Genomic DNA, 22,206 nt, shown 5'->3' on the forward strand with positions numbered 1-22,206 from the left:
TCCCTCCACCCCTCCTTCCCTCCACCTCTAGACCCCTCCACCCCTCCTTCCCTCCACCTCTAGAACCCTCCTTCCCTCCACCTCTCCTTCCCTCCACCCCTCCTTCCCTCCACCCCTCCCCCTCTAGACCCCTCCACCCCTCCACCTCTAGACCCCTCCACCCCTCCACCTCTAGACCTCTCCACCCCTCCTTCCCTCCACCTCTAGACACCTCCACCTCTCCTTCCCTCCCCATCTAGACCTCTCCACCCCTCTTTCCCTCCCCATCTAGACCTCTCCACCCCTCCTTCCTTCCCCCTCTAGACCTCTCCACCTCTCCTTCCCTCCCCTTCCCTCCACCCCTCCACCTCTCCTTCCCTCCACCTCTCTCCTCTCCTTCCCTCCATCTCTCCCTCCCTCCACCATCTCTCCCTCCCTCCCTCCCTCCACCTCTCCTTCCCTCCACCTCTCCTCTCCTTCCCTCCCCTTCCCTCCACCTCTCCTTCCCTCCACCTCTCCCTTCCCTCCACCTCTCCCTTCCCTCCACCTCTAGACCCCTCCACCTATCGACCCCTCCACCTCTCCTTCCCTCCACCTCTCCTTCCCTCCCCCTCTAGACCCCTCCACCTCTAGACCCCTCCACCTCTAGACCCCTCCTTCTCTCCTTTCCTCCACCTCTAGACCCCTCCACCCCTCCACCTCTAGAACCCTCCTTCCCTCCACCCCTCCTTTCCTCCACCTCTCCTTTCCTCCACCTCTCCTTCCCTCCACCTCTCCTTCCCTCCACCTCTCCTTCCCTCCACCTCTAGAACCCTCCTTCCCTCCACCACTCCTTCCCTCCACCTCTAGAACCCTCCTTCCCTCCCCCTCTCCCTTCCCTCCACCTTCCCTCCCCTTCCCTCCCCTTCCCTCCACCTCTCCCCCTTCTCCTTCCCTCCCACCTCTCCCCCTTCTCCTTCCCTCCACCTCTCCCCCTTCTCCTTCCCTCCACCTCTCCCTTCCCATCCTGTGAAGTTATAGTGTTCCCTGTCTTTCATTGATCAAAGCTCAAAAGACCCATAAAGGACCCATAAAGGAGCGCTTTTCATGGATCTAACAAGACATCTAACAGTTAAATCAGAGCAACCCCACATCAGCACAGCCTGTACACCTGCAGCAGCCGGCACTCTGCCAGCACGTAGAAGCCCGCAGCCCCTTGTTAGAGCAGTGATGCCAGCAGAAAGACTGTGGACTGAGAGAAGTCAGGGAGGTATTCTTGGTTGGGCAAATCTTACTGGTCTTTAAACATTGTATTGTAATTGGCTGAGCACAATCTTAGCCTGGGATTATTGGTGGAATTTAAATCCTTTTCTCCCATAATCCTTCCAAAGTTTACAACACAGTCGTAATTGGCAGACAGACTGCATTGTACCCTCGCCTGTTGTCTCTTAGCTGGCCATCACATACAAGATTTATTTCTGAGATGACCTGTTCTGTGATTTGCCATTGGGGTACCTTACCTCGTCTGTGATTGGCCACAGCCAGGAAATGTTGTTCCTGTATGCTGAAGGCCTCCCAGTCCAGAGCACTGTGTGTCTCTATGGTCTGATAAGGTAGAAACATTAACTTCCTGCTGCTCCACTTGTAGATCACTGACTCCTCCCACTCCCCGCCGGGCTGGCCCTTGGAGTTAGCCACTGCTAGGAACATCTGTGACAGGAGGACAATCAAATCATATCAAATTTTATTTGTCACATGCGCCGAATACAACAGGTGTAGTAGACCTCACAGTGAAATGCTGAATACAACAGGTGTAGTAGACCTCACAGTGAAATGCTGAATACAACAGGTGTAGTAGACCTCACAGTGAAATGCTGAATACAACAGGTGTAGTAGACCTTACAGTGAAATGCTGAATACAACCAGTGTAGTAGACCTCACAGTGAAATGCTGAATACAACAGGTGTAGTAGACCTTACAGTGAAATGCTGAATACAACAGGTGTAGTAGACCTCACAGTGAAATGCTGAATACAACAGGTGTAGTAGACCTCACAGTGAAATGCTGAATACAACAGGTGTAGTAGACCTCACAGTGAAATGCTGAATACAACAGGTGTAGTAGACCTTACAGTGAAATGCTGAATACAACAGGTGTAGTAGACCTTACAGTCAAATGCTGAATACAACAGGTGTAGTAGACCTTACAGTGAAATGCTGAATACAACAGGTGTAGTAGACCTTACAGTGAAATGCTGAATACAACAGGTGTAGTAGACCTCACAGTGAAATGCTGAATACAACAGGTGTAGTAGACCTCACAGTGAAATGCTGAATACAACAGGTGTAGTAGACCTTACAGTCAAATGCTTACGGAATTTTTATCAATGATGACTAATTATGCATACATTTCAATCAGGACTGACTAGTCCAAATGCTATAATGTACTGTACATATGAATTTTCTCTCTTGCTCCCATTCCCAATTGTATATAATATAGTCAGGAGTTTAGTAACAATGACGGTCTGTTCCTTTGTACAAATGAATGAACTATCTCCAGATGGCAGGGACGGACTATCTCCAGACTGTCTAGAATGCTGATTTATACTGACTGACCTTGACTTCAGGCGAGGAGGGAAGGCTTGAGAACTATAGGGCCTCTCTACTAGTGTCATGAAGAGATAGAACATTTAGGAAACGCTGACGTCATTTTCAGTTTATAACCTGTGGAAAAATGTGTGTGTGAGCAGCACGTCAGCCTCTATATCGGCGTCTCTTTCTCTGTTGAGTGTCGGAGATTAGGGCCTGGTCCTGGGTGAGCAGCACGTCCTGTGCCACTGACTCATTGAAGTAGAAATCTTAATACAAATTGAGGTTAATGAACGCTGTTCTGATGTCCAGAGGCTCTTTTTGGTCATGGGACACGATGTACAAAAAAAAGTTAAGATCAGCGGAAAAACCCCTCGACAAATAGCAGAATTGGTCAGGATCCGTAAATCGTCCGCTATACATTCCAGTGTACTTTATAGTGAGCATCTTCTGATGTAAAATGTCAGTTAATTCACAGTCAAGTTTACTACAATCTTTCTTCACATCAAATATAACGTAACACACGATCAAGTTGAACACGGTGAGTGAGAAAACACCTAATGTCCGTCCAAAATGGCACCCTATTCCCTACATAGTGCACTACTTTTGACCGTGGCCCATAGGTCTCTGGTCAAAAGTAGTGCACTATATAGGGAAAAGGGTGCCATTTCAGACACACCCCAGTGATAAGTACACTGCAGCAGGTATTGACAGAACAGAGAACCAAACGGCTTCTGACTCCTAGCTGTAATTAACTGTGAGATGACACTAAAGGGGAAGTGGGGAGGTGGTGGTCATAAATCATCATTATAAACATCAGACAAAATACATTTCTGTGATTATACATGTGTGATTTACGACAAGCAGCCTTCAGCTCCCTCTTCCTCGGTTCATGACCACATCAAAGACCTGGGACTGGGAGCAGCTGTGGACATTACACAGGGTTTGTGTTGTGTTTGCTCAAGGGGTGCAGTCTCTGTTGTTGAGAGCAGAAAGACTCGACCGGTGTCATGTTCCACCATTACCCTCATAGACAGAGGTCTGAGGAGTCTTCATCTAGCAGGGTTTGTGTTGTGTTTGCTCTAGGGGTGCAGTCTCTGTTGTTGAGAGCAGAAAGACTCAACCGGTGTCATGTTCCCCCCATTACCCTCATAGACAGAGGTCAGAGGAGTCTTCATCCAGCTAAACTGGTGGAATCATCCAACCAGCCATGGCCACTGGGAAAGTTGATCAAGTCAAGTCACTTGTCGTATTAAGATGACTTTAAATCTTGAACTTCGTCCCAAATGGCACCCTACTCTGTTTTGTAGTGCACTACTTTTGATCATAGACCATACATAGACAGGTACTCACCTTGTTGCCCACAGTGAAGTACTTCCATGCCCGTGCTTCATAGGTGATGATGTTCTGATACACTTGAAACTTCCCATCCACCCACTTGTAGATTCCAGAGCCCGGGTTGGTCTCGCGATTGGCTGTGGCAGCGAACAGTCCTTGGGAGGGGATGTGGAACACCTCGATGTCGAACGTCTCTGAGTTGGTGTAAAGGTCTTGGTAGTCTTCAACATAGTCCAGACGCTCTTTCTCTGTGCATTAGAGACTAGCGTTATTTAGTTGGTCGGTTGTCACTGATGCATCTAGGCTATAGAATAAGTGATTATTCCTGAACACAAGACAACATTTCGACCAGGAAGAGGTTACCCTGGTCCTGGAGTACCAGAGCCAAACTACCAACCTCTGGTTCCACCAATCACCTCACCAAACATAGTTGGCTAAATTCTTCACACCTGGTCTCCCATTACAATCCAAACCATGACAATGCCTGTGGCACTGCAGAACCAGGGATGTTAACTCCTGGTCTGAAATGTATTACTTCAGTCAGACACAAAAATCTCACCTTGCAGCAGAGGCATCCACAGCCGTCCATCACACAGGAACAAGCCTTTCTTCAGTGTGTTAAACCACAGCTGGCCCTCCTCTGCCTTGGCACAGGGAGGCTGGGTCCCCGGGGTTATGAACACTTCTGCCTCTGTTACGGAGGAGAGAGAGCATTGAGTCGAATTTCATTTCAATTGAAGTAAATGGAATTGAATTGATCCTGATGATCCTATTCAATTGTCGTACATGTCTGGTGACTAGATGTATGGGGAAACAATATTGAGATGTATTGACAACTCCTCACCAATATTGAGGTGTATTGACAGCTCCTCACCAATATTGAGGTGTATTGACAACTCCTTACCAATATTGAGGTGTATTGACAACTCCTAACCAATATTGAGGTGTATTGACAACTCCTAACCAATATTGAGATGTATTGACAACTCCTTACCAATATTGATGTGTATTGACAACTCCTAACCAATATAGAGATGTATTGACAACTCCTTACCAATATTGATGTGTATTGACAGCTCCTCACCAATATTGAGATGTCCTAGCCAATGAAGTTATATATCTATTAATTCAAGTTTATCCAACCTGAGAGGTGTAAAAACATTGATTGATTTAATTGACTAAGCAACAGTAGTGGTAGACTGCTCCACACGGAGACATTACATAGATAAACAATGATGGACTATAAAACCACCATCAAGCCTGGAGTCTTATTTCCACAGTGGTCCTGCTACGACTAAACCTGCTGACTGTTTTACGTTGACGTCTTGATTTGCTAGCAGCAGTTGAGCCGAGGAGCTTCCAAAATCTAAATCTACGCCCTTTCACAAAGACGATTCATTGTTCTGCCAAGGCAGTAAGAGGTGCCAAAAACCCACACTGAATCACTAATGATGAATGTTTGTCAGCAGTAAAACGATAAGTACGTAATTCAATGCCAGATTTCACACTCAGAGGACGACCAGACACATCAGTCAAGCTGTCTGAATGCAGTGTTTAGCTTGGCTCAAAAAGTGTGAAGCAAACAAATGAGATCTTAAATACACAACTAGTGATGGATCCATGTATCGTTTAGTTTTGGATCCGATAGCTGACGTCACGTAGAGTAACGTTCTCATAGTCTTCATTCTGTTAAGCCGGCACAATGCCTGGGTCCCAAACGACACAATATTCAATAAATAGTGCCCTGCTTTTTTACCAAAACCCTATAGTTACTGCCCAAATACAGTGCATTCCTAAAGTATTCAGACCCTTTGACCCCCCAAAGAAAATTACGTTACAGCCTTATTTCATCATCAATCTACACACAAAACCCCATAATGACAAAGTGAAAACAGATTTTTAGAAATGTTTGGAAATGTATAAAATGAAAAACAGAAATAACTTATTTACAGAAGTATTCAGACTGTTTGCTATGAGACTTGAAATTGAGCTCAGGTGTATCCTGTTTCCATTGATCATCCTTGAGATGTTTCTACAACTTGATCGGAGTCCACCTGTGGTAAATTCAATTGATTGGACATGATTTGGAAAGGCACACACCTGTCTATATAAGGTCCCACAGTTGACAGTTCATGTCAGAGCAAAAACCAAGCCATGAGGTCGAAGGAATTGTTCGTAGAGCTCTGAGACGGAATTGTGTCGAGGCACAGATCTGGGGAAAGGTACCAAAACATTTCTGCAGCATTGAAGGTCCCCAAGAACACAGTGGCCTCAGCGGCAGAGACTGTGAGACTAGTCAGGATCGAGGGAAAGATAAACGGAGCAAAGTACAGAGAGATCCTTGATGGAAACGTGCTACAGAGCGCTCAGGACCTCGGACGGTGAACCTTCTCCCCAATCTAACAGGACAACGACCTTAAGCACACAGCCAAGACAAGTGGATTCGGGGGACAAGTCTCTAAATGTCCTTGAGTGGCTCAGCCAGAGCTCGGACTTGAACCCGATTGAACATCTCTGTAGAGACCTGAAAATATCTGTGCAGCAACGCTCCCCATCAACCTGACAGAGCTTGAGAGGATCTGCAGAGAAGAGAGGGAAACTCCCAAATACAGGTGTGCCAGGTTTGTAGCATCATGCCCAAGAAGACTCGAGGCTGTAATCACTACCAAAGGTGCTTCAACAAAGTACTGAGTAAAGGGTCTGAATACCTATGTAAATGTGATATTTCAGTTTTTATTTTGAATAATTTTGCTAAAATGTTTTTTTTTTTTTAAATGTTGCTATGCCATGATGAAGTATTGTGTGTAGATTGATGAGGGGGGTTATTTAATCCGGTTTAGAACAAGGCTGTAACGTAACAAAATGTGTTAAAAGTCAAGGGGTCTGAATACTTTCAGAATGCACTGTATCTATGGAATAGGTAATTTGAGCCTCCCCATGTCTATCAGAGAACGGCAGTATACACAACAAGACGGTCCCATCCCTGTGTTTTCACAGAGAGACACATGAAACACCCGACCCTACATCACTGTCACAACCACTGACTCAACTCACAGATACAGTTACCCTGTTCACCATACCATCACAACACAACTATTTACAGCCATAAAACAAATCCAAACCCAGCCAGTCATGGTGGGACAGAGATAATCATCCGCCAGGATGATTGTGATTGTTTTAGAGAGCTCAACGCAAAACTGTCCACAGGTCTACTCACCGTAATGATACAGAGGATAGAGGATAGTATATCATCTCTACTCACCATAAGGATACAGAGGATAGAGGATAGTATATCATCTCTACTCACCATAAGGAGACAGAGGATAGAGGATAGTATATCATCTCTACTCACCATAAGGAGACAGAGGATAGAGGGTAGTGTATCATCTCTACTCACCATAAGGAGACAGAGGATAGAGGGTAGTATATCATCTCTACTCACCATAAGGAGACAGAGGATAGTATATCATCTCTACTCACCATAATGATACAGAGGATAGAGGGTAGTATATCATCTCTACTCACCATAAGGAGACAGAGGATAGAGGGTAGTATATCATCTCTACTCACCATAAGGAGACAGAGGATAGAGGGTAGTATATCATCTCTACTCACCATAAGGAGACAGAGGATAGAGGGTAGTATATCATCTCTACTCACCATAAGGAGACAGAGGATAGTATATCATCTCTACTCACCATTAGGAGACAGAGGATAGTATATCATCTCTACTCACCATAAGGAGACAGAGGATAGTATATCATCTCTACTCACCATTAGGAGACAGAGGATAGTATATCATCTCTACTCACCATAATGATACAGAGGATAGAGGGTAGTGTATCATCTCTACTCACCATAAGGAGACAGAGGATAGAGGGTAGTGTATCATCTCTACTCACCATAATGATACAGAGGGTAGATGGTAGTATATCATCTCTACTCACCATAAGGAGACAGAGGATAGAGGGTAGTGTATCATCTCTACTCACCATAAGGAGACAGAGGATAGAGGGTAGTATATCATCTCTACTCACCATAAGGAGACAGAGGATAGAGGGTAGTATATCATCTCTACTCACCATAAGGAGACAGAGGATAGTATATCATCTCTACTCACCATTAGGAGACAGAGGATAGAGGGTAGTATATCATCTCTACTCACCATAATGATACAGAGGATAGAGGGTAGTATATCATCTCTACTCACCATAAGGATACAGAGGATAGAGGGTAGTGTATCATCTCTACTCACCATAAGGATACAGAGGATAGAGGGTAGTGTATCATCTCTACTCACCATAATGATACAGAGGGTAGATGGTAGTATATCATCTCTCCTCACCATAAGGATACAGAGGATAGAGGATAGTATATCATCTCTACTCACCATAATGATACAGAGGGTAGATGGTAGTATATCATCTCTACTCACCATAAGGATACAGAGGATAGAGGGTAGTGTATCATCTCTACTCACCATAAGGATACAGAGGATAGAGGGTAGTGTATCATCTCTATTCACCATAAGGAGACAAAAGGATAGAGGGTAGTATATCATCTCTACTCACTGCAATGATACAGAGGGTAGTGTATCATCTCTACTCACCGTAAGGATACAGGGGGACTATGTCGTTCCCAGTGGGTGTGATGGGCATGGTGAGCAGGGCCTGAGGGACAGAGAGGACTGCCAGTCTGGGGTCTGAAGAGGGACAAACTCGGGAGGTAGCATCTGACCCAGGCAACAGAACCAGCTGTCGCAGCAGACCCTGAGAGAGAGAGGGAGAGTTAGTAACAGACCATGTGTAGCATACCCTATTATAGAGAGAGCCGTTAGTAATGGGTAATGTTCCCTGCCGAGATCAGAATACGAGTAAAGAGAAAAGTGCATAAAAAAAGGAATGAACTCAGGTCGGAATCCAACAGACTCTGGGGACCAGACTTAAAGCATGCAGGAGGACAACGAAGACAGACTCTGGGGACCAGACTTAAAGCATGCAGGAGGACAACGAAGAGAGACTCTGGGGACCAGACTTAAAGCATGCAGGAGGACAACGAAGACAGACTCTGGGGACCAGACTTAAAGCATGCAGGAGGACAACGAAGACAGACTCTGGGGACCAGACTTAAAGCATGCAGGAGGACAACGAAGACAGACTCTGGGGACCAGACTTAAAGCATGCAGGAGGACAACGAAGACAGACTCTGGGGACCAGACTTAAAGCATGCAGGAGGACAACGAAGAGAGACTCTGGGGACCAGACTTAAAGCATGCAGGAGGACAACGAAGAGAGACTCTGGGGACCAGACTTAAAGCATGCAGGAGGACATCGAAGAGGGAAACTCACAGAGAACAGTCCTTTCCATCGCCTCCTGCTGCCGATGTAGAACCTGGAGTGGGCAGTGCAGAGATCACTGGGGAAAGGCTTCTCATAGACCCTGGGGGGAGAACAAAAAACAAGGGTGTCGTAGTGTGTGTGTGTGTGTGTGTGTGTGTGTGTGTGTGTGTGTGTGTGTGTGTGTGTGTGTGTGTGTGTGTGTGTGTGTGTGTGAGAGACTCACAGCTCCAGGGCCATACCGCAGTCCACTCTGAGTGTAGCATAGCGCCCGGTGACGGCCACCACCACTGTGTGCCAGTGGTTGTCCGCCAGCCGCACCGCCCTAAACGTGATCCGTTTCTTGCCTGTCGGGCCCTGGAACAAAAAGTGGAGCCTCTCCTGAGAGACAAGTAGACCAATCAGCAGCCGGTCTGACTCCTCCTCCACCAACGAGAAGATGTACTCGTTCCTCTGGAGGACAGGAGACAGGACATGCAGTATGAAGGAGAGACACAAACAACAGGACAGGTCCATCCAGGACACACTGAGGGACAGACACTGACCAACAGGACAGGTCCATCCAGGACACACTGAGGGACAGACACTGACCAACAGGACAGGTCCATCCAGGACACACTGAGGGACAGACACTGACCAACAGGACAGGTCCATCCAGGACACACTGAGGGACAGACACTGACCAACAGGACAGGTCCATCCAGGACACACTGAGGGACAGACACTGATCAACAGGACAGGTCCATCCAGGACACACTGAGGGACAGACACTGACCAACAGGACAGGTCCATCCAGGACACACTGAGGGACAGACACTGATCAACAGGACAGGTACATCCAGGACACACTGAGGGACAGACACTGACCAACAGGACATCCAGGACACACTGAGGGACAGACACTGACCAACAGGACAGGTACATCCAGGACACACTGAGGGACAGACACTGACCAACAGGACATCCAGGACACACTGAGGGACAGACACTGACAAACAGGACAGGTCCATCCAGAACACACTGAGGGACAGACACTGACCAACAGGACAGGTCCATCCAGGACACACTGAGGGACAGACACTGACCAACAGGACATCCAGGACACACTGAGGGACAGACACTGACCAACAGGACAGGTACATCCAGGACACACTGAGGGACAGACACTGATCAACAGGACAGGTCCATCCAGGACACACTGAGGGACAGACACTGACCAACAGGACATCCAGGACACACTGAGGGACAGACACTGACCAACAGGACATCCAGGACACACTGAGGGACAGACACTGACCAACAGGACATCCAGGACACACTGAGGGACAGACACTGACCAACAGGACAGGTACATCCAGGACACACTGAGGGACAGACACTGACCAACAGGACAGGTCCATCCAGGACATACTGAGGGACAGACACTGACCAACAGGACAGGTCCATCCAGGACACACTGAGGGACAGACACTGATCAACAGGACAGGTACATCCAGGACACACTGAGGGACAGACACTGATCAACAGGACAGGTACATCCAGGACACACTGAGGGACAGACACTGACCAACAGGACATCCAGGACACACTGAGGGACAGACACTGACCAACAGGACAGGTCCATCCAGGACACACTGAGGGACAGACACTGATCAACAGGACAGGTACATCCAGGACACACTGAGGGACAGACACTGACCAACAGGACAGGTCCATCCAGGACACACTGAGGGACAGACACTGATCAACAGGACATCCAGGACACACTGAGGGACAGACACTGACCAACAGGACATCCAGGACACACTGAGGGACAGACACTGACCAACAGGACATCCAGGACACACTGAGGGACAGACACTGACCAACAGGACAGGTACATCCAGGACACACTGAGGGACAGACACTGACCAACAGGACAGGTCCATCCAGGACATACTGAGGGACAGACACTGACCAACAGGACAGGTCCATCCAGGACACACTGAGGGACAGACACTGATCAACAGGACAGGTACATCCAGGACACACTGAGGGACAGACACTGATCAACAGGACAGGTACATCCAGGACACACTGAGGGACAGACACTGACCAACAGGACATCCAGGACACACTGAGGGACAGACACTGACCAACAGGACAGGTACATCCAGGACACACTGAGGGACAGACACTGACCAACAGGACAGGTACATCCAGGACACACTGAGGGACAGACACTGACAAACAGGACAGGTCCATCCAGGACACACTGAGGGACAGACACTGACCAACAGGACAGGTCCATCCAGGACACACTGAGGGACAGACACTGATCAACAGGACAGGTCCATCCAGGACACACTGAGGGACAGACACTGATCAACAGGACAGGTACATCCAGGACACACTGAGGGACAGACACTGATCAACAGGACAGGTACATCCAGGACACACTGAGGGACAGACACTGACCAACAGGACATCCAGGACACACTGAGGGACAGACACTGACCAACAGGACAGGTCCATCCAGGACACACTGAGGGACAGACACTGATCAACAGGACAGGTACATCCAGGACACACTGAGGGACAGACACTGACCAACAGGACAGGTACATCCAGGACACACTGAGGGACAGACACTGACCAACAGGACATCCAGGACACACTGAGGGACAGACACTGACCAACAGGACATCCAGGACACACTGAGGGACAGACACTGACCAACAGGACAGGTCCATCCAGGACACACTGAGGGACAGACACTGACCAACAGGACAGGTACATCCAGGACACACTGAGGGACAGACACTGACCAACAGGACATCCAGGACACACTGAGGGACAGACACTGACCAACAGGACATCCAGGACACACTGAGGGACAGACACTGACCAACAGGACAGGTCCATCCAGGACACACTGAGGGACAGACACTGATCAACAGGACAGGTACATCCAGGACACACTGAGGGACAGACACTGACCAACAGGACAGGTACATCCAGGACACACTGAGGGACAGACACTGACCAACAGGACATCCAGGACACACTGAGGGACAGACACTGACCAACAGGACATCCAGGACACACTGAGGGACAGACACTGACCAACAGGACAGGTCCATCCAGGACACACTGAGGGACAGACACTGACCAACAGGACAGGTACATCCAGGACACACTGAGGGACAGACACTGACCAACAGGACATCCAGGACACACTGAGGGACAGACACTGACCAACAGGACATCCAGGACACACTGAGGGACAGACACTGACCAACAGGACAGGTCCATCCAGGACACACTGAGGGACAGACACTGATCAACAGGACAGGTACATCCAGGACACACTGAGGGACAGACACTGACCAACAGGACAGGTCCATCCAGGACATACTGAGGGACAGACACTGACCAACAGGACAGGTCCATCCAGGACACACTGAGGGACAGACACTGATCAACAGGACAGGTACATCCAGGACACACTGAGGGACAGACACTGACCAACAGGACAGGTCCATCCAGGACACACTGAGGGACAGACACTGACCAACAGGACAGGTCCATCCAGGACACACTGAGGGACAGACACTGATCAACAGGACAGGTACATCCAGGACACACTGAGGGACAGACACTGACCAACAGGACAGGTCCATCCAGGACACACTGAGGGACAGACACTGACCAACAGGACAGGTCCATCCAAGACACATTGAGGGACAGACACTGATCAACAGGACAGGTACATCCAGGACACACTGAGGGACAGACACTGACCAACAGGACATCCAGGACACACTGAGGGACAGACACTGACCAACAGGACATCCAGGACACACTGAGGGACAGACAGATCATTCAAATATTTCATTTTCAAACTTAAAGATGTAGGATCTTAAATTGACCACTCTTTTGTGGCTGAGAATTGTCCAGCACAGAAGGAAATGCAAACTTGTAGTTTATTAGAGGTTTAAAAAGGCTTTAAAGTTTGTCAATGTTATAATGTCAGACTTCACATTTGTCAGATTTGACACACTTATGAAAAACGTATCAACCACTACAAAACAATATCCATGAATTATAATCCACATAATCATTACATATGTCCTAATGCTGCAGAGTGTATATTAGAACTATATTATTACATATGTCCTAATGCTGCAGAGTGTATATTAGAACTATATCATTACATATGTCCTAATGCTGCAGAGTGTATATTAGAACTATATTATTACATATGTCCTAATGCTGCAGAGTGTATATTAGAACTATATCATTACATATGTCCTAATGCTGCAGAGTGTATATTAGAACTATATTAGAACTGGTTTCTGTCGTCATGGTTTCTGTCGTCGTGGTTTCTGTCGTCATGTTGTCTTCCTCACCTTGTTGGCAAGGCGTGGGATCTTGAGCGTGACCACGAAGGAGAACTCAGAAGGGAAGTGGTCACAGTTGGTGAAGAGCTGCGAAGCGGGGAAGCTGAGGGCCTCCTGAGAGCCGGTTAGCTGCAGGCCCCGGGCCCCCCTGGACTGGACCATGTGCACTTCAGGCAGGGGGGGCTCCCCGCCAGGTGGTAAGACCCGCGACAGGAAGTCCAAAGGTAACAGATCTACAGGGAGGGAGGGAGGAAGGAAAGAGGTTAGATATAGATTGTATAAGTGTTGTATCAGCCCATAAAGAGATGGGATAGACAAGGGCAAATCAGAGAATCTACGGAGATAATCTACCAACACAAACATTCATGTCAGAGATAAGGAAGAGAGGCAAACTTTGGTTTTAAATAACTGTGTTGAAGTGACCGCAATTATATAGCCCAGAGTATTGTTTATGTGGAGAGGAGCCAGGGTTCAAGTTTTGTCTTACCTCAGTGAGCCAAAGGAGGAATCATTAGAGAGAGAGAGAGAGAGAGAGAGAGAGACAGAGAGAGAGATAGAGAGAGAGAGAGAGAGATAGAGAGAGACACACAGAGAGAGTGTGGTAGAGAGAGAACAGAGAGAGAAACAAAGAGAGAAATAGAGAGAGAGAAACAAAGAGAGAAATAGAGAGAGAGAAACAGAGAGAAAGAGAGAGAGAAACAAAGAGAGAAATAGAGAGAGAGAAACAAAGAGAGAAATAGAGAGAGAGAAACAAAGAGAGAAATAGAGAGAGAAACAGAGAAATAGAGAGAGAGAAACAGAGAAATAGAGAGAGAAAGAGAGTGAAAGAGAGTGAAAGAGAGAGACACAGAGAGAGAGAAATAGAGAGACACAGACAGAGAAAGAGAGTGAAAGAGAGAGACAGAGAGTGAAAGAGAGTGAAAGAGAGAGACAGAGAGTGAAAGAGAGAGAGACAGAGAGAGAAATAGAGAGACACAGAGAGAGACAGAGAGTGAAAGAGAGTGAAAGAGCGAGACAGAGAGAGAAATAGAGAGACACAGAGAGAGACAGAGAGTGAAAGAGAGTGAAAGAGAGAGACAGAGAGTGAAAGAGAGTGAAAGAGAGAGAGACAGAGAGTGAAAGAGAGTGAAAGAGAGTGAAAGAGAGAGACAGAGAGAGACAGAGAGTGAAAGAGAGTGAAAGAGAGAGACAGAGAGTGAAAGAGAGAGACAGAGAGAGACAGAGAGTGAAAGAGAGAGAGACAGAGAGTGAAAGAGAGAGAGACAGAGTGAAAGAGAGAGAGACAGAGTGAAAGAGAGTGAAAGAGAGAGACAGAGAGAAATAGAGAGACACAGAGAGAGAAAGAGAGTGAAAGAGAGAGACAGAGAGTGAAAGAGAGAGACAGAGAGAACAGAGAGAGAGAAACAGAGAGAGAGAAATAGAGAGAGAGAGAGTGTGAGAGAGAGACAGAGAGAGAAATAGAGAGACACAGAGAGAGACAGAGAGGAAAGAGAGTGAAAGAGAGTGAAAGAGAGAGACAGAGAGAGAAATAGAGAGACACAGAGAGTGAAAGAGAGAGAGACAGAGAGTGAAAGAGAGAGACAGAGAGTGAAAGAGAGAGACAGAGAGAAATAGAGAGACACAGAGAGAGAAAGAGAGTGAAAGAGAGAGACAGAGAGAGAAATAGAGAGACACAGAGAGAGAAAGAGAGTGAAAGAGAGAGACAGAGAGTGAAAGAGAGAGACAGAGAGAACAGAGAGAGAGAAACAGAGAGAGGGAAATAGAGAGAGAGAGAGTGTGAGAGAGAGAAACAGAGAGAGAGAAACAGAGAGAGAAACAAAGAGAAATAGAGAGAGAGAAACAAAGAGAGAAAGAGAGAGAGAGAAACAAAGAGAGAAAGAGAGAGAGAAACAGAGAGAAAGAGAGAGAGAAACAAAGAGAGAAATAGAGAGAGAGAAACAAAGAGAGAAATAGAGAGACACAGACAGAGAAAGAGAGTGAAAGAGAGAGACAGAGAGTGAAAGAGAGAGAGACACAGAGAGAGAGAAATAGAGAGACACAGACAGAGAAAGAGAGTGAAAGAGAGAGACAGAGAGTGAAAGAGAGTGAAAGAGAGAGACAGAGAGAGAGAAAGAGAGTGAAAGAGAGAGACAGAGAGGAAAGAGAGAGACAGAGAGAGAAATAGAGAGACACAGAGAGAGACAGAGAGTGAAAGAGCGAGACAGAGAGAGAAATAGAGAGACACAGAGAGAGACAGAGAGAGACAGAGAGTGAAAGAGAGACACAGAGACAGAGAGACACAGAGAGACACAGAGAGACACAGAGAGAGACAGAGAGAGACACAGAGAGAGACAGAGAGAGACAGAGAGACACAGAGAGACAGAGAGACACAGAGAGAGACAGAGAGACACAGAGACACAGAGAGACAGAGAGACAGAGAGTGAAAGAGAGAGTCACAGAGAGTGAAAGAGAGACACAGAGAGAGACACAGAGAGAGACAGAGAGACAGAGATACAGAGAGACAGAGAGAGACAGAGAGACACAGAGACAGAGAGAGACAGAGAGAGACAGAGAGACACAGAGAGACAGAGAGAGACAGAGAGTGAAAGAGAGACACAGAGAGAGACAGAGACACACAGAGACACAGAGAGAGACAGAGAGACACAGAGACAGAGAGTGAAAGAGAGAGACACAGAGAGTGAAAGAGAGACACAATGGATCAGATTTCAAAGAGAAAGAAACTCAACACAACAGATATTTTTGAGAAGCCAGACAACCCTGTCAAAATAATTCAGCTCTTTTATCAGCTCAACAACCTCCCCATTCTGTCCTGAACACAGTATATAGAACACTTAAAAAAGATCCACATTCTGCTTTCATCTGAGGCTCATACTTGAGTGTTAACGCGTATTCTATGTAAAGGTATTGACAAAGACAGAGGACATCTGTGACAGACCTCACTGTGAGTTCTGCATCTCTACAGGAGTTCCTTCAAATAACATGTAATGTCTCATTCAGACTGTTAACCAACTAGAGGAGTATCTATTATTACCAACTAGAGCAGTATCTATCATTACCAACTAGAGGAGTATGTATCATTACCAACTAGAGGAGTGTATCATTACCAACTAGAGGGGTATCTATCAATACCAACTAGAGGAGTATCTATCATTACCAACTAGAGGAGTATCTATCAATACCAACTAGAGGAGTATCTATCATTACCAACTAGAGGAGTATCTATTATTACCAACTAGAGGAGTATCTATCATTACCAACTAGAGGAGTATTTTACTGTCTCATTACCAACTAGAGGAGTATCTATCATTACCAACTAGAGGAGTATGTATCATTACCAACTAGAGGAGTATCTATCATTACCAACTAGAGGAGTATGTATCATTACCAACTAGAGGAGTATCTATCATTACCAACTAGAGGAGTATCTATCAATACCAACTAGAGCAGTATCTATCATTACCAACTAGAGGAGTGTCTATCATTACCAACTAGAGGAGTATCTATCATTACCAACTAGAGGAGTATCTATCAATACCAACTAGAGGAGTATCTATCATTACCAACTAGAGGAGTATCTATCATTACCAACTAGAGGAGTATTTTACTGTCTCATTACCAACTAGAGGAGTATCTATCATTACCAACTAGAGGAGTATGTATCATTACCAACTAGAGGAGTGTCTATCATTACCAACTAGAGGGGTATCTATCAATACCAACTAGAGGAGTATCTATCATTACCAACTAGAGGAGTATGTATCATTACCAACTAGAGGAGTGTCTATCATTACCAACTAGAGGAGTATCTATCAATACCAACTAGAGGATTATCTATCATTACCAACTAGAGGAGTATCTATCATTACCAACTAGAGGAGTATCTATCAATACCAACTAGAGGAGTATCTATCATTACCAACTAGAGCAGTATCTATCATTACCAACTAGAGGAGTATGTATCAATACCAACTAGAGGAGTAGCTATCAATACCAACTAGAGGAGTATCTATCATTACCAACTAGAGGAGTATGTATCATTACCAACTAGAGGAGTATCTATCAATACCAACTAGAGGAGTATCTATCATTACCAACTAGAGGAGTATCTATCATTACCAACTAGAGGGGTATCTATCAATACCAACTAGAGGAGTATCTATCATTACCAACTAGAGGAGTATGTATCATTACCAACTAGAGGAGTGTCTATCATTACCAACTAGAGGAGTATCTATCAATACCAACTAGAGGATTATCTATCATTACCAACTAGAGGAGTGTCTATCATTACCAACTAGAGGAGTATCTATCAATACCAACTAGAGGATTATTTATCATTACCAACTAGAGGAGTATCTATCATTACAACTAGAGGAGTATCTATCATTACCAACTAGAGGAGTATGTATTATTACCAACTAGAGGAGTATCTATCAATACCAACTAGAGGAGTATCTATCAATACCAACTAGAGGAGTGTCTATCATTACCAACTAGAGGAGTGTCTATCATTACCAACTAGAGGAGTATCTATCAATACCAACTAGAGGATTATCTATCATTACCAACTAGAGGAGTATCTATCATTACCAACTAGAGGAGTATCTATCATTACCAACTAGAGGAGTATTTTACTGTCTCACCTGTAAAGCCTCTGCTGGAGAACAGAATGGCTCGGAGCTATGAATATCCCAGTGTGCGTGCAGTATGAGCAGTGGGAACTAAGTGGAGTGAGAATTCCCTCCCTGGCGAGGTATGATGTCAGTCTGCCACCTCTAAACGCCACAATGAACCCTCATCACATTTCAGCCATTTCAACAACTATACCTATCGCTCTCTGGTCTGCACAGCACAGTCTGACAGTACAGACACACTGACAGCACAGACACACTGACAGTACAGACACACGGACAGCACAGACACACGGACAGTACAGGCACACGGACAGCACCGACACACTGACAGCACAGACACACTGACAGCACAGACACACTGACAGTACAGACACACTGACAGTACAGACACACTGACAGCACAGACACACGGACAGCACAGACACACTGACAGCACAGACACACTGACAGTACAGACACACGGACAGCACAGACACACGGACAGCACAGACACACTGCCAGTACAGACACACTTACAGTACAGACACACTGACAGTACAGACACACTGACAGTACAGACACGCTGTCAGCACAGACACACGGACAGCACAGACACACTGACAGTACAGACACACTGACAGTACAGACACGCGGACAGCACGGGCACACGGACAGCACGGGCACACTGACAGTACAGACACACTGGCAGTACAGACACACGGACAGTACAGACACACGGACAGTACAGACACACTGACAGCACAGACACACTGACAGTACAGGCACACTGACAGCACAGGCACACTGACAGTACAGACACACTGACAGTACAGACACACTGACAGTACAGACACACTGACAGCACAGACACACAGACAGCACAGACACACTGACAGTACAGACACACTGACAGTACAGACACGCGGACAGCACAGACACGCGGACAGCACAGACACACTGACAGCACAGACACACGGACAGCACAGACACACTGACAGTACAGACACACTGACAGTACAGACACACGGACAGCACAGACACACGGACAGCACAGACACACTGACAGTACAGACACACTGACGGTACAGACACGCTGACGGTACAGGCACACGGACAGCAGAGACACACGGACAGCACAGACACACTGACAGTACAGACACACTGGCAGTACAGACACACGGACAGCACAGACACACTGACAGTACAGCCACACTGACAGTACAGACACACTGACAGTACAGACACACGGACAGCACAGACACACGGACAGCACAGACACGCTGGCAGTACAGACACACTGACAGTACAGACACACTGACAGCACAGACACACTGGCAGTACAGACACACTGACAGCACAGACACACTGACAGTACAGACACACTGACAGTACAGACACACTGACAGTACAGACACACTGACAGCACAGACACACTGACAGGACAGACACACTGACAGCACAGACACACTGACAGCACAGACACACTGACAGTACAGACACACGGGCAGCACAGACACACTGACAGTACAGACACACTGACAGTACAGACACACTGACAGTACAGACACACTGACAGCACAGGCACACTGACAGGACAGACACACTGACAGCACAGACACACTGACAGCACAGACACACTGACAGTACAGACACACGGACAGCACAGACACACGGACAGCACAGACACACTGACAGTACAGACACACTGACAGCACAGCCACACTGACAGTACAGACACACTGACAGCACAGACACACCGACAGTAGAGACACACTGACAGTACAGACACACTGGCAGTACAGACACACTGACAGCACAGACACACTGACAGTACAGACACACTGACAGCACAGACACACTGGCAGCACAGACACACTGACAGCACAGACACACTGACAGTACAGACACACTGACAGCACAGACACACTGACAGTACAGTCTGACAGCACAGACAGAGACATTATCAGACAACCGGATATGTGTTTATCCCCTAGGAATTAACTCTCAAAATGAACTCACCCCGTTCATGACAACGATTCGCTCCTACAGACAGTGAGACGTTAGAACGGTAAAAAGCGCGTTCAGTTTAGTATGATCTCGTCGGTGCCAGGTGCGCCAGTTCCAGTATCTCAGAAACGTCCGGCCTCCTGGGAGCTTTTCACGCACGACGGTGTCTTGTGTTTTCCCGAGAACGGTGCGACAAACCACAAACATCCCGTCAACGGCAGTCCTGCGGGTGACAACAGCTCGTTGATGAGAGGTCCAAGGAGAATAGCAACAACTACAAACAGGCAAAATACCGGCGCAGTACAACAGTGGTGTGCAGAACGATATCTCGGGAACGCACAACTCGACAGTCCTCGTCACGGATGGGCTATTGCATCAGACGACCACACCGGGTTCAACTCCTCTCAGCTAAAAACAAGAAGAAGAGGCTCCAGTGGACATCACCAACACTGGATAACTGAGGAGTGGAAAACACATTGCCTGGTCTGACAAATCCCACTTCCTGTTGCATCATGCTGATGGCATAGTCAGGATTTGGCGTCACTAGAATGATGTCAGCTGGTTTGGCTTAACTGCCCCGTTGGAAACATGTCCTGTAAATCCTAGTGTACCGTTTCTATCATCCATTTCCTTGTTTATGTACAGAATTTTCAATTACTGTATGTCATGGCCCCGTCCTGCCTGGTGTCAACGGTACAGGCTGGTTTTCCTGGCACACGTTTGGTGCCTTGATACCAATTGAGGAACTTGTGAACACCACACCTTGTAAATTCCATGCACCGAATAAACTTGCCATGGAGTGTATGTGTCTATGACACGAGCAAAGCGTAGTGTCCACATTTTAACAGAAAATGTGTAAACTAAAACGTAAATCTTCAAATCGATATCATTGTTGTTGTACGTTACCGTAGCAACCAGAAGAAAGGACAGGATGGTTACCGTGACGATAGATAGCAGTACCTGGCTGACAATCTAATCAGAGCCACGTGATCTCAGAGGAAGCTTTATGGGGGAGGTGGGGGGGGATCATAGCCTGATTATATTGAGCATCCAACAACTATGCAGTACCCTGTTCACCATAACCCAGACACACTATAGGCTTGTCTATGCTGAGTTATCTTACAAACCCTAAAGCTGTGGTCTGTGGGCTACTGACTGAGGAAATCCTGGTGATAAGAAACGCTGCAGGACTTTCTGTTTCCTGTCATGATCTTCATATGACTGGAGAATCTACCAGTAGCATTGTTAGACCAGTAGCCAACTGTCATTAAATCAACTCTTATCTTAAGTGATACAGTTCTATCTCAACTTGCCTTTAAAGGTCATTTTATAATGCTAGCTGTACTGGAGTCTCTGTTTCTGAAGATCGAGAACACTCCTTGGATAAAAAGAATCACTCACCTCTGTTATGACACAGGTATTATTCAGAGGTTTATTATCATTAGAGACCAGCGGGTAGAATCTAACAGAGGTTTATTATCATTAGAGACCAGCGGGTAGAATCTAACAGAGGTTTATTATCATTAGAGACCAGCGGGTAGAATCTAACAGAGGTTTATTATCATTAGAGACCAGCGGGTAGAATCTAACAGAGGTTTATTATCATTAGAGACCAGCGGGTAGAATCTAACAGAGGTTTATTATCATTAGAGACCAGCGGGTAGAATCTAACAGAGGTTTATTATCATTAGAGACCAGCAGGTAGAATCTAACAGAGGTTTATTATCATTAGAGACCAGCGGGTAGAATCTAACAGAGGTTTATTATCATTAGAGACCAGCGGGTAGAATCTAACAGAGGTTTATTATCATTAGAGACCAGCCGGTAGAATCTAACAGAGGTTTATTATCATTAGAGACCAGCGGGTAGAATCTAACAGAGGTTTATTATCATTAGAGACCAGCGGGTAGAATCTAACAGAGGTTTATTATCATTAGAGACCAGCGGGTAGAATCTAACAGAGGTTTATTATCATTAGAGACCA

General features: G+C 46.5%; 1 protein-coding gene across 2 annotated transcripts in view; it reads right to left on the bottom strand.

The window, feature by feature from the left end:
* Window positions 1-22,206, bottom strand: part of LOC112238634 (thrombospondin-type laminin G domain and EAR repeat-containing protein-like) — a 66,200-nt gene that overhangs the window by 41,688 nt on the left and 2,306 nt on the right. Inside the window, exons 1-8 of one of the 2 annotated variants that reach the window (XM_042307011.1) lie at window positions 20,235-20,625; window positions 13,612-13,835; window positions 9,447-9,673; window positions 9,233-9,323; window positions 8,494-8,653; window positions 4,444-4,575; window positions 3,900-4,132; window positions 1,479-1,668 (exon numbers count right to left, since the gene is read on the bottom strand). In XM_042307011.1, coding sequence (XP_042162945.1) covers window positions 1,479-1,668; window positions 3,900-4,132; window positions 4,444-4,575; window positions 8,494-8,653; window positions 9,233-9,323; window positions 9,447-9,673; window positions 13,612-13,764 — 1,186 coding nt within the window. In that variant the 5' untranslated portion in view covers window positions 13,765-13,835; window positions 20,235-20,625. Of the gene's footprint in view, window positions 1-1,478; window positions 1,669-3,899; window positions 4,133-4,443; window positions 4,576-8,493; window positions 8,654-9,232; window positions 9,324-9,446; window positions 9,674-13,611; window positions 13,836-20,234; window positions 20,626-22,206 lie in introns of those variants that run through there. The other variant, XM_042307010.1, reaches the window with a different exon arrangement.

This window comes from Oncorhynchus tshawytscha, linkage group LG26 (assembly GCF_018296145.1).
Source record: "Oncorhynchus tshawytscha isolate Ot180627B linkage group LG26, Otsh_v2.0, whole genome shotgun sequence".
In the NCBI taxonomy this organism is placed as follows: domain Eukaryota; kingdom Metazoa; phylum Chordata; class Actinopteri; order Salmoniformes; family Salmonidae; genus Oncorhynchus; species Oncorhynchus tshawytscha.